The 13,061-nt window shown below is 47.4% G+C and overlaps 1 protein-coding gene across 3 annotated transcripts in view; it reads right to left on the bottom strand.

Moving 5' to 3' along the window:
- LOC122557945 (N-acetyl-beta-glucosaminyl-glycoprotein 4-beta-N-acetylgalactosaminyltransferase 1-like) overlaps positions 1 to 13,061 on the bottom strand; it is a 727,525-nt gene that overhangs the window by 292,084 nt on the left and 422,380 nt on the right. For all 3 annotated transcript variants that reach the window (XM_043706193.2, XM_043706196.2, XM_087996738.1), the window contains one exon: positions 12,028 to 12,118. In XM_043706193.2, coding sequence (XP_043562128.2) covers positions 12,028 to 12,118 — 91 coding nt within the window. The remainder of the gene's footprint in view (positions 1 to 12,027; positions 12,119 to 13,061) is intronic.

A 13,061-nucleotide genomic window follows, 5' to 3' on the forward strand; every position in this document is an offset into this window, starting at 1 on the left:
TTGTGGGACCCCTTGCAGAAATATTTGTATCATCTATACCTACAGGTGAGATGCCAAGTGAGTGACTAATGTTGTGTCTTTGCTTGGTGGGGATATAAGGAGAAGCCTGGGAACTGTAGGCCTCGAAGTCTGTTTTTAGTGATGGGTAAGCTAAAGGAGGTGATTCTGAAAGGTAAGATTAATATGCATTTGGAGAGGCAAGGGAATGATTAGGGATAGTCAGCATGGCTTTGAGCAAGGGAAATCTTGTCTCACAACTTTTAAGGAAGTAACCAAGAAGATTCAAGAGGACAGAGTGGTTGATGTTGTCTGCATGGATTTTACTAAAGCCTTTGACAATGTTCCACACGGTGGACTAGTTAGTAAAGCTAGATCACATGGGATTCAGGGTGAGCTTGCCAATTGGATACAAAATGGGCTTAATGGCAGGAGACAGAGAGTAATGATGAGGGGTTGTATTTTGGACTGAAGGCCTGTGACCTGGTGTTCACACAGGGATTGGTTCTGGGTCCTCTTTTGTTTGCCATTTATATAAATGACTTGGATGAGAATATAAAAGGCATGGTTAGTAAGTTTGCAGATGACATTAAAACTGGTGGCATAGTGGACAGTAAAGGGGGTTATCTAAAATTACAAAGAGATCTTGATCAATTGGGTGAATGGGTTTAAGAGTGGCAGATGGAGTTTAATTTGGATAAATATGAGGTATTGCATTTTGGTAAAAATGAAAAATGGCAGGACTTTTACAATGAAAAGAAGGGCTTTAGGTAGTGTTGTAGAACAGAGAGACATTGGGATTCAGGTATGTAATTCTTTGACGTTTCTATCGCATACAGACTGGGTACTTAAGAAGGCATTTAGCATGCTTGTCTTCATTGGTCAGACGTCATGTTGAGGTTGTACAGGATGTTGGTGAGGCCTCTTCTACAGTGCTGTGTCCAGTTTGGGTCTCTCCATTATTGGAAGTACATTATTAAGCTGGAGAACGTTCAGAAAAGATTTACCAGGCTGTTGCTGGGAAAGAAGGGTTTGAGTTATTAGGAGAAGCTGGATCTTTTTTCACTGAAGTGTACAAGGTGAGGGCTGACTTCAGAAGTTTATAAAATTACGAGGGGTATAGATAAGGTGGGGGATTTCAAGACTAGGAGGTATATTCTTAAGGTAAGAGGAGAGAAATTTAAAAAAAGACATGGGGGCAATTTTCTTTATACAGAGTGTATGGTTCATGTGTGGAATTAACTTCCTGAAGAAGTGATGGATGTGGGTACAGTTACAATGTTTAAATGATATTTAGATAAGTACATGAATAAGAAACATTTGGAAGGATATGGGTCAAGCTCAGGTGAGTGGGACTAGCTTAGTTTAAGATTCTGTAAGAGTTGGACCAAAGGATCTGTTTCCATGCTACATGATTCTATGGTTAACTAGATCAGACCCAGAGCAGGGAAATAGATCAGATTCCAAACGAGGAGGTAGGTTAGATCCAGAGTGGAGAAATAGGTAAGATCTGGAGAGGGTGGTGAGGGAAGGGTTCCAAGCACAGAGGAATTGCCCAATTGAATCTTCAATTCCCAGGCAATTCCTATGGACTGTATTGGCGCTGCCTCGTGCTCCACGAGGAGGTTGAACAGTTCATCCACTTTACTAACACCTTCCACCCCGACCTCAAATTTACCTGGACCGTCTCAGACTCCTCCCTCCCCTTCCTAGACCTCTCCATTTCTATCTCGGGCAACCGAATCAACACGGACAGTTACTATAAACCGACCGACTCCCACAACTACCTAGACTATGCCTCCTCCCACCCTGCCCCCTGTAAAAACGCCATCCCATTCTCCCAATTCCTTCGTCTTCGTCGCATCTGCTCCCTGGAGGACCAGTTCCAATACCGAACAACCCAGATGGCCTCCTTCTTCAAAGACCGCAATTTCCCGCCAGACGTGGTCGACGATACTCTCCACCGCATCTCCTCCACTTCCCGCTCCTCCGCCCTTGAGCCCCGCTCATCCAATCACCACCAGGACAGAACCCCACTGGGTCCTCACCTACCACCCCACCAACCTCCATATACATCGTATCATCCGTCATCATTTCTGCCACCTCCAAACGGACCCCACCATCAGGGATATATTTCCCTCCCCTCCCCTATCAGCTTTCCGAAAAGACCACTCCCTCTGTGACTCCCTCGTCAGGTTCTCACCCCCCCACCAACCCAACCTTCACTCCCGGCACCTTCCCCTGCAACCGCAAGAAATGCAAATCTTGCGCCCACACCTCCCCCCTCACTTCCCTCCAAGGCCCCAAGGGATCCTTCCATATCCACCACAAATTCACCTGCACCTCCACACACATCATTTACTGCATCCGCTGCACCTGATGTGGCCTCCTCTATGTTGGGGAGACAGGCCGCCTACTTGTGGAACGTTTCAGAGAACACCTCTGGGACACCCGGACCAACCAACCCAACCACCCCGTGGCTCAACACTTCAACTCCCCCTCCCACCCCACCAAGGACAAGCAGGTCCTTGGACTCCTCCATCGCCAGACCATAGCAACATGACGGCTAGAGAAAGAGCGCCTCATCTTCCACCTAGGAACCCTCCAACCACAAGGGATGAACTCAGATTTCTCCAGTTTCCTCATTTCCTCTCCCCCCACCTTGTCTCAGTCCCAACCCTCGAACTCAGCACCACCTTCCTAACCTGCAATCTTCTTCCTGACCTCTCCGCCTCCACCCCCACTCCGACCTTATCACCCTCACCTTAACCTCCTTCCACCTATCGCATTTCCAACGCCCCTCCCCCAAGTCCTTCCTCCCTACCTTTTATCTTAGCCTCCTTGGCAAACTTTCCTCATTCCTGAAGAAGGGCTCATGCCCGAAACGTCGATTCTCCTGCTCCTTGGATGCTGCCTGACCTGCTGCGCTTTTCCAGCAACACATTTTCAGCTCTGATCTCCAGCATCTGCAGTCCTCACTTTCTCCTACTTCAGAACATTAGCCTAGCATCCTGTATGGAAAATGCAGTGACAAAGACACCAAAGTGATGGAGCAGATGCCCTAAAAGCAGAAGATTGATCCATGTGCAGCTTCTTTCAAGGTCAGTTAATGCCCGAGTCTGCATCCTGTCATCAAGCTTATTATTCAAGATTATATCAAGAAATTCAGCTTGTACACTCTGTTAACTGAGGAATTACCAAGCTGAAATTTGTTCATAACATGGATTAGTATTTAATGTCCGAAATTATTTGCGCCTAATTTCACGCCATGGTTCTGCCTAATGCCCACAGTTTCAGTTGGAAATATCAGCCATACTTCCAGGGTATGTTCCCTATTAGATGTGTAGCATCTGCACTTCTTCACCCTGCACATGTAGCACTACACACGCAAAGAATTTTTTGCTTTCGCTTTGCAAATCAGATAATGAGGCAGAAAGGGACCAAGGTATTATAGCCTGTGTCTGCCAATTGGATTTTCATAATACCCTGCATAGCAGCCTATGATACTTACACTGACATTCAACCGATGTACACACTGTGCAGAACTGATGAACCTAGCTAAGCATGTAAAATGAAGCTTGATTTAAACTTTTCACTGTACTCTTGTACTTCTGTACTTGAGTATATGTGACAATAAAGGATATTGTATTCGATTTGATTATCTGAGAGCCAATAGAATGTTGAAAGAACTACACCCCAGAGACTAAATTGCTTGATTGATAGCACTGGCTCTGCAATATATACCACAAATTGTATAGTGTATATTTACACATACAATGAGGTATTAAGACCATAAGATATAGGAGCAGAAATTAGGCCAGTCAGCCCATCGAATCTGTCCTGCCATTCAATCATGGCTGATAATGTTTTTCAATCCCATTCTCCCGCTTTCTCCCCATAATTTTTGATCCCTTTGATAATCAAGAATCTATCTCTATTTTGAATATACTCAATGACTTGGTCGCTACAGCCTTCTGTGGCAATGAATTCCACAGATTCGTTATTCTCTGGTTGTAGGAGTTTCTTCTTATCTTCATTCTAAAGAGTCATCCCTTTACTCTGTACTGTAAACAGAGGAGCCTTAGGAAAAGTTAATGAGCAGAGAGATCTGGGAGTTCAGGTCCATTGTACCCTGAAGGTGACTGCACCTTGGATATATTGGTCAAGAAGGCATTTGGTATGCTTGCCTTCATTGGACCGGCTATTGAGTATAAGAGCTGGCAGGTCATGTTAAAATTGTACAAGACTATGGTTCGACTGCATTTAGAATACTGTGTACAGTTCTGGTCGCCAGATTATCATAAGGATGTGGACGCTTTGGAGAGAGTGCAAAAAAGGTTTACTTGGATGTTGCCTGGGATGGAAGGTGCTAGCTATGAAGAGAGGTTGAGTAGGTTAGGATTTTTCTCATTAGACAAAAGGATATTGAAGTGGAACCTGATTGAGGTCGACAAAATCATGAAGGTTATAGACAGGCTGGATAGAGAGAACCTTTTTCCTAGGATGAGGGATTTAATAACAAGAAATCACATGTTCAAGGTGAGAGCAGGAAAGTTTAAGGGGGATACACGTGGCAAGTACTTTACACAGAGGATGGTAGGTGCCTGGAATGCATTGCCAGCAGAGGTGGTAGAGGCAGACATTTAAGGTGCATCTGGACAGATGCATGAGTAGGTGGGGAGCAGAGGGATACAGATCCTTAGGAATTAAGCGATAGGTTTAGACAGTGGATTTGGATCAGCACAGGCTTGGAGGGCCGGAGGGCCTGTTCCTGGGCTATAAAGTTGCTTTGTTCTTTGTGTTCTAAGGCTGTGTCCTCGGTTCTTAGTCTCTCCTACCAATGGAAATATCCACTCTGTCCAAGCCTTTCAGTATTCTGTCAGTTTCAGTCAGATCCCCCCTCAGCCTTCTGAACCCCATCAAGTATAGTCCCAGAGTCCTCAAACATATTAAGTGCTTATAGTTTCTGCTATTATGACTTTAGAAGGTGCAGATGATCAAACCGTCAAAACAACTGTACGGAATGCAGGTTTTTTTTCGGAAAATAGAAAGCTTCGAATGAATGACTTTTTCTAAAAACAAAAATCATTTTCACACATTCTGTTGTTATCATAGCATTCAGGGTTCTCTACAGGATAGATGAATGGGAATTGAAATGTTAAAGCTTGGCGTGGAGGGTACAAGGGAATATGGGGAATTTCAAGAGGGCCTAGATAACAGCCCTTAACAATAGAGTGCCCATACCTGCAATGGCTATGTGTTTATGGAGGTGTAGGGTATAGTTTTCAAGCTGCTCGCACACATTCTTTATGCACCTGTGAAAAGCAGCTTGAACAAGAAGTTAGAAGCAACTGATCTTGAAACAGCATACGGAAGAAGCCTTAATTTACTGTTGGACTCTCTTACACAGCTTATGATGTTAGTAAAGTAAGGTGGTGCTTACATTGGGAAGGACATTAAAAGGGACACATAGTATGAACCTTAGGTATTGTGGACACAGTCAGTCAGTTAGCCAGAGCTGAGGCATTGAAAATGACAAGCTGATCAAGGACTGTAGATTCTGCAAAACTGTGGCAAGTCTCCAACATTAGCACTGAACTACAGCAAAGGAAATCCACTGATAAGAACATTTCTTTTGGTTAAAGTGATTGACAAGCTTCGTACAGAGAAGATGTGGTTGATGAATCAAAGACAAGAGGGCGCAATCTTAAGTTTAGACGGGGAATTTAGAATTGAAATCAGGAGGGAAAATCTGCAATTTCTTCCCGCCCAAAAACACAGATGCATAGACGTTTGATCAGTAAGGATGTCGAGGGATATAGATGAAAGGGGAGTAAATGAAGTACAGATTGGTTGTGATCAAAATGAACAAAGCATCAGGTTTGAAGGGCTGAATGATCTAGTCTGCTATCATATGTTCCTTTGCCTCCTTTATCGTTGACATGTGACATGGCTATCTACTTCATAATAAATCGCCTTTCACGTTTGATACTGCCACTGTTCTGAAGAGTTCTGAACTGATCAATAAACGTTTATTGTTCATTGACTTCTAATTTATTTTTGTTCATTGTTTGCTCGTGTTTAGCTTTACTCAGAAGGCAGCTGTCATGTGTGATGGTGCATGAAAGTGGATTTGCACGGCATCACACAGAGAAATTAATTCTAGATTTATGCTCCATTAAGGGTGGGAAAGGTGTCAGTTGATTTAAGTGGCTGAATAATTCACCCTGAAGTAATTCTGATCTGATGAACTTCAGGCTCATTAGTTGCAACTTCCAGAGTCAAGTCAGTGGACTAGATTCCTTATCCCCAACACATCAGTTTTGCAAATGGACCGCCACTGAATGGAACCACAAAAGTGAAGCCAAAGTCATGAGCACTCTTCGAGGTGTTCCAGTAAGACAGACTGCATCTGGATACATTTTCATCTGCATTCCCTGGACACAAATCATTGATTGGACAGATGTACAGGGAGAAAAATCAGAGATAGTAACAGAGCCCACAGGACTGTTGCTAATTGTACTCTGCTGTTGAAACAATATGAGGGCAAGTGGGAGAACTGAATTGAGAAACAGTGAGGTGGCAGTACATTAAAATTAAAATTCATTACAAGTTGCCAAGCATATTAGTTTAGGAAAACGAAAAACAAAAGGAGACTATCTAACCTCTACAGCCTTTTCTACGCTGATCAATGCCAAAACCCTATTTATCCTTGCTCGATCCCCTTAACCAACACAAATCAATTGATTGCAGTCCTGAAAGCTTCAATTGACCCATCAACCGCAGACTTTCTGAGGAGCGAAACAGCAGTCAAAATCTGAACTCTTGCAATCTCTGGCAGTTGCCACTGTTTGGTAACATGGCTGACATCATTTCAACCCTGGCTGTTAAAGAACAACTCAGAGAGACGTTGAGGAATCAGGCAAAGAAAAAGATGGACAGCTGTCCAATCAAATATCAATGCCACAGTCACACTCCTTCCTCCTCTCCCATTATATTTTCAGACAGACAGAACAAGTCTAGCACAGTTAAGGCAGAAAGGCTGGATACAATGGGCCAATGATGTCCCAGAAGAAGGGCTCATGCCCTTTCATTCCTGAAGAAGGGCTCATGCCCGAAACGTCGATTCTCCTGCTCCTTGGATGCTGCCTGACCTGCTGCGCTTTTCCAGCAACACATTTTCAGCTCTGATCTCCAGCATCTGCAGTCCTCACTTTCTCCCAATGATGTCCCTGTCCACTTCAATGGAAAGTGGCAGCCATTTTCACAGACTTCAACAGGATTGAATAGCAATCATTCATCTGTTGTTTGGGATTCAGTGACCTTAAAGTTGCAGAACCAACTCCACCACAACCCCCACCCCACACTCCCCCTCCCCAATACTCCTGCACTCAATCAACTACCCGTCCCGCCCTCCAACCCAAAGAGTTGCTGGCCAATCAGCCCCAGCCATTCCATGAGTGTACGTGTCCATTGCGGATACCACACCAGGCCCTGGAGATGCCACCACAGGAAAGACTCAGGGAGGTGGGGATCGTTCAACACAACCTGTCGAGCAGCAGCCAGCCCTACCCTGCACCCCCAGCCCAGCAGATAGCAGAAGGGGGGTCGGGGTGATGAATGTACATCTCTGGCCCTTGGAGGACACCCTAGGAGAGGCCATCAGTTTTTTAGTGGGCAGCCTCCTAATCTGGTCAATGACAACCACCACCCCCTCCTTCCCCAGCCCACCCTGCATTTCCCATGGCTAACCCACCGAGCCTACACATCCCTGGACACTATGGGCAGTTTAGCATGGCCAATTCACCTAACCTGCACTTCTTTGGATTGTGGGAGGAAACCGGAGTACCTGGAAGAAACCCACGCAGATAGGGGGGGGAATGCGCAAACTCCACACAGACAGTAGCTTGAGACGGAATCGAACCTGGGTCCCTGGCGCTGTGAGACAGCAGTGTGAACCACTGAGTAAGCGTGCCACCCCAACTTTAAGTTTAGAAGACTGAAAGTACAGGCTCTAACACTGGAAAAAGGACTGGGGAATACACAGTTAAAACTCAGGCCTGTTATTTCCCATTTCAATTTGCAATAAAGCACCACTCTATCCAGTTCTCACTCTTGCTGCGTTGGCCAGTCTTGCAAAGTGAGTCTGATCCACAGTTCACTCATGCTCAAAAACTATGAACTGAATTTTCCAGTCGGTGTCAGAAATCTGGATAGTTTCCCAACCCTGATCCCATGATGCAAGCACGGGCAGGGCGAGGGGTTTTTGCTGGAGGTGGGCTTCTCGCCCAGTTTATGGCTCTGAGTATCACCAGGAGACGGGAGCTCCCTGCCAGTGATAAAGCAGACAGCAGTTACGAAGGGGCTCACTGTTGCCTTGCGAAGAAGAACAGGCAGCATCTTGGAGCATCAGCAGCCGCTCTGCATACACCATGGCTAAAATGCCAAATGCATTGCCATGCACAGGATCCTGCAGCCCCTGAAAACAGTCAACTCTTTTAAAAGAAACAGCTTTGAAGATTGCATCTTCACACTCCTTGATCAGTTATAGACAGGCAGGAGGCTGGAGGAACACAGCAAGCCAGGTAGCATCAGGATGTGGAGAAGTCGACATATCGGCTGTAACCCTTCTTCAGGACTGAGAGTGGGTATGGGGATAGCTGCAGACAAAGGGGGAGACGGAGACAGGGTGGTGAAGTGGGTATAGGTGAAGACAGGTAGAGGGTCCGTCCTGGTTGGTCAATGAGAGCAATGAATCCGGGTGGTGGCAGGGATCAGTAGAAGGGAGGGGGAGGGGCTGGGAAGGGAGTCAGGGGATTAGAAGGGTGGTTACTTGAAATTGGAGGACACTATGTCGAGTTCTCTGGGCTGTAGGCTGCCCAGGCAGAAGAAGAGGTGTTCTTACTCCAACTTGGTGTGTGGTTCGTTGCAGCAATGGAGGAGGCTAAGGATGGTCAAGCTCCCAGACAGGTCGTTTACTTGGAGGTGAGTGGGTTGTAGTCCCAAGGTGTCAGGAGCTCCTTTAAGAACACAGATTTTAAACTGTGCCTGAAAAACCCAGAGCCTGTTGGTAAATCCCAGCTCCCAACACTATCAGCAATTTATTTTATCAATATGAATGAACCAATTTTTTTTGTCACGTGTATTTTACAATGGCATAAACGGTAAAATACAGTGAAAAGCTTTTCCACTGCCATCAGGATCTGGCACCATCTTGAATTGCTTAAGAATCAGAGAAAAATTGAAAGATATAGCTTTAAGAGAGTGCATCAGCCCTGAGCTAGCTTATCATCAATGATGTTTGCACCATTATCCCTTTAGTGATTCATTGATATTGCAATTCTATCACCAATGGGCAGGAACCAAAATGAATTCTGGATCAATGGTGCTGGAAGAGCACAGCAGTTCAGGCAGCATCCGAGGAGCTTCAGCAAAATCGATGTTTCGGGCAAAAGCCCTTCATCAGGAATAAAGGCAGAGAGCCTGAAGCGTGGAGAGATAAGCTAGGGGAGGGTGGGGGTGGGGAGAGAGTAGCATAGAATACAATGGGTGAGTGGGGGAGGAGATGAAGGTGATAGGTCAGGGAGGAGAGGGTGGAGTGGATAGGTGGAAAAGGAGCTAGGCAGGTCGGACAAGTCCGGACAAGTCAAGGGGACTGGAAGTTTGAAACTAGGATGAGGTGGGGGAAAGGGAAATGAGGAAGCTGTTGAAGTCCACATTGATGCCCTGGGGTTGAAGTGTTCCGAGGCGGAAGATGAGGCGTTCTTCCTCCAGGCGTCTGGTGGTGAGGGAGTGGCGGTGAAGGAGGTCCAGGACCTCCATGTCCTTGGCAGAGTGGGAGGGGGAGTTGAAATGTTGGGCCACGGGGCGGTTTGGTTGATTGGTGCGGGTGTCTTGGAGATGTTCCCTAAAGCGCTCTGCTAGGAGGCGCCCAGTCTCCCCAATGTAGAGGAGACTGCATCGGGAGCAACGGATACAATAGATGATATTAGTGGATGTGCAGATAAAATTTTGATGGATGTGGAAGGCTCCTTTAGGGCCTTGGATAGAGGTGAGGGAGGAGGTGTGGGCACAGGTTTTACAGTTCCTGCGGTGGCAGGGGAAAGTGCCAGGATGTGAGGGTGGGTCATAGGGGGGCATGGACCTGACCAGGTAGTCACAGAGGGAATGGTCTTTGCGGAAGGCAGAAAGGGGTGGGGAGGGAAATATATCCCTGGTGGTGGGGTCTTTTTGGAGGTGGCGGAAATGTTTGGTTTATGCGGAGGTTTGTAGGGTGGAAGGTGAGCACCAGGGGCGTTCTGTCCTTGTTACGGTTGGAGGGGTGGGGTCTGAGGGCGGAGGTGCGGGATGTGGACGAGATGCATTGGAGGGCACCTTTAACCACGTGGGAAGGGAAATTGCGGTCTCTAAAGAAGGAGGCCATCTGGTGTGTTCTGTGGTGGAACTGGTCCTCCTGAGCAGATACGGCGGAGGCGGAGGAATTGGGAATACGGGATGGCATTTTTGCAAGAGGTAGGGTGGGAAGAGGTGTAATCCAGGTAGCTGTGGGAGTCGGTGGGTTTTTAAAAAATGTCAGTGTCAAGTCGGTCTTCACTAATGGAGATGGAGAGGTCCAGGAAGGGGAGGGAGATGTCAGAGATGGTCCAGGTAAATTTAAGGTCAGGGTGGAATGTGTTGGTGAAGTTGATGAATTGCTCAACCTCCTCGCGGGAGCACGAGGTGGCGCCAATGCAGTCATCAATGTAGCGGAGGAAGAGGTGGGGAGTGGTGCCGGTGTAATTAGGGAAGATCAACTGCTCTACGTAGCCAACAAAGAGACAGGCATAGCTGGGGCCCATATGTGTGCCCATGGCTACCCCTTTGGTCTGGAGGAAGTGGGAGGATTCAAAGGAGAAATTGTTAAGGGTGAGGACCAGTTCGGCCAAACGAATGAGAGTGTCGGTGGAAGGGTACTGTTGGGGACGTCTGGAGAGGAAAAAATGGAGGGTTTGGAGGCCCTGGTCATGGCGGATGGAGGTGTAGAGGGATTGGATATCCATGGTGAAGATGAGGCATTGGAGGCCGGGGAAACGGAAGTCTTGGAGGAGGTGGAGGGCGTGGGTGGTGTCTCGAACGTATGTGGGGAGTTCCTGGACTAGGGGGGATCGGACAGTGTCGAGGTAGGTAGAGATAAGTTCGATGGGGCAGGAGCATGCTGAGACAATGGGTCGGCCAGGGTGGTCAGGCTTGTGGATCTTGGGAAGGCGGTAGAACCGGGCAATGCGGGGTTCCCGGACTATGACGTTGGAAGCTGTGGGTGGGAGATCTCCTGAGGTGATGAGGTTCTGAAGGTCTGGGAGATGATGGTTTGGTGATGGGGGTGGGGTCATGGTCGAGTGGGCAGCAGGAAGAGGTGTCCTCGAGTTGGCGTTTGGCTTCAGCGGTGTAGAGGTCAGTGCACCAGACTACCACTGCGCCCCCTTTATCCGCTGACTTGATGGTGAGGTTGGGATTAGAGCAGAGGGATTGGAGGGCTGCGCGTTGTGAGGGTGAGAGGTTGGAGTGGGGGAGGGGGGTAGACAGGTTGAGGTGGTTAATGTCCCGGCGGCAGTTGGAAATGAAGAGGTCGAGGGCAGGTAATAGGCCAGTGCGGGGTGTCCAGGGTGGATGCAGTGTGTTGGAGGTGGGCGAAGGGGTCCTTGGAAGGTGGGCGGGGGTCCTGATTGTGAAAGTAAGCTCGGAGGCGGAGGCGACGGAAGAAGTGTTCGATGTCACGGCGTGTATTAAATTCATTGATGCGTGGACGGAGGGGGATGAATGTGAGTCCTTTGCTGAGGACTGATCGTTCGTCCTCAGTGAGTGGGAGGTCCGGGGGGATGGTGAAAACTCGGCAGGGCTGGGAGCTGGGATCTGGTGTGGGTGTGGAACTGGGAGTGGGGTCAGAGCCAGTACCTGGAGTGGGTGTGATGGTGGGGGGAATGGGGGTGGAGGCATGAGCAGGGGTCCAGTCCTTTCAGAACACTGAATACTGAGAATCTCCTCCAACCATACCATCTTTGTAGGGATGTATGTAGCCAAATATCCGAAGCCCATAATTCTTCCATTTTGGCGAAACAGCAATCTTATTCACTGAGGTACGTGTCTGAAACAAAAAGACAACTTTTCATTCCTCATATTTATCCACCGACCGATGCAGGTACAGTAAAGCAAGACAACAGCCGATCATGCGACCCAAATTTCGAATGAACCTCAATGTCTTTATTCTTAAAACACAATAATGTAGGAGATATATTTTGTTTACAATAGTGACCATTACTTAATTAACAAAAGACAAACAGCTATATTGTACATCCGTCCACCAACACGCAAGACTGAAGCAAGAGAGCATGAGAAAATTCAGTAATTAGTCTTTGCATTGCCTACCCACATACTCCCAACATGGTTTATGGAGGGGGCCTGGAGACAATTAAGTGGCTGATTAATGTTCATTTTAGGGTTTCATCACACTGCTCTATAATAAACTTTCAAACTCAATGATCAATTAACACATGAAGGCGGTATTGTGGCTCAGTGGTTAGAACTGAGGTTTGATTCCTCGCGTGCAACTGCCTTGTCTGCATGGGTTTTCTCCCAAAGTTGAAAGCTGTGCGTATTGGTCATGTTAAAATACCTATAATGACCAGGGATCTGCAGGTTAGGTGGATTAACCATGGGAAATGCAAGGTTACAGGGATAAGGTATGAGATTGGGTCTGGGTAGGATGCTCTTCAGAGGGTCAGTGTGGACTTGATGGGCTGAATGGTCTCCTCCCAGACTGTAGGGATTCTATGTATTCCAGCTCTGATGATGGGGAGTGCCCATTGGGACACTTGTCAACTTTAGCTGACCGAGCTGGTGTCAGCACAAGGGAAGATGTGAATCTCCTTTGTGGATTTTCTGGATCCATCGGAGGCATGTATCTCTGAAGGTCGTTTCTCCCCTTGGCCTCTCAAGCCCAGCTCTGCTCACTCACCTACCCACCACCGGCCCAACAGCCCCACTTCCCCCTCCGCACCCAGACATCTCAAGACTTAATCTGGGCTCCT

This window comes from Chiloscyllium plagiosum, unplaced genomic scaffold (assembly GCF_037043375.1).
Source record: "Chiloscyllium plagiosum isolate Xiang-an unplaced genomic scaffold, Cpla_swu_hap1 HiC_scaffold_18, whole genome shotgun sequence".
In the NCBI taxonomy this organism is placed as follows: domain Eukaryota; kingdom Metazoa; phylum Chordata; class Chondrichthyes; order Orectolobiformes; family Hemiscylliidae; genus Chiloscyllium; species Chiloscyllium plagiosum.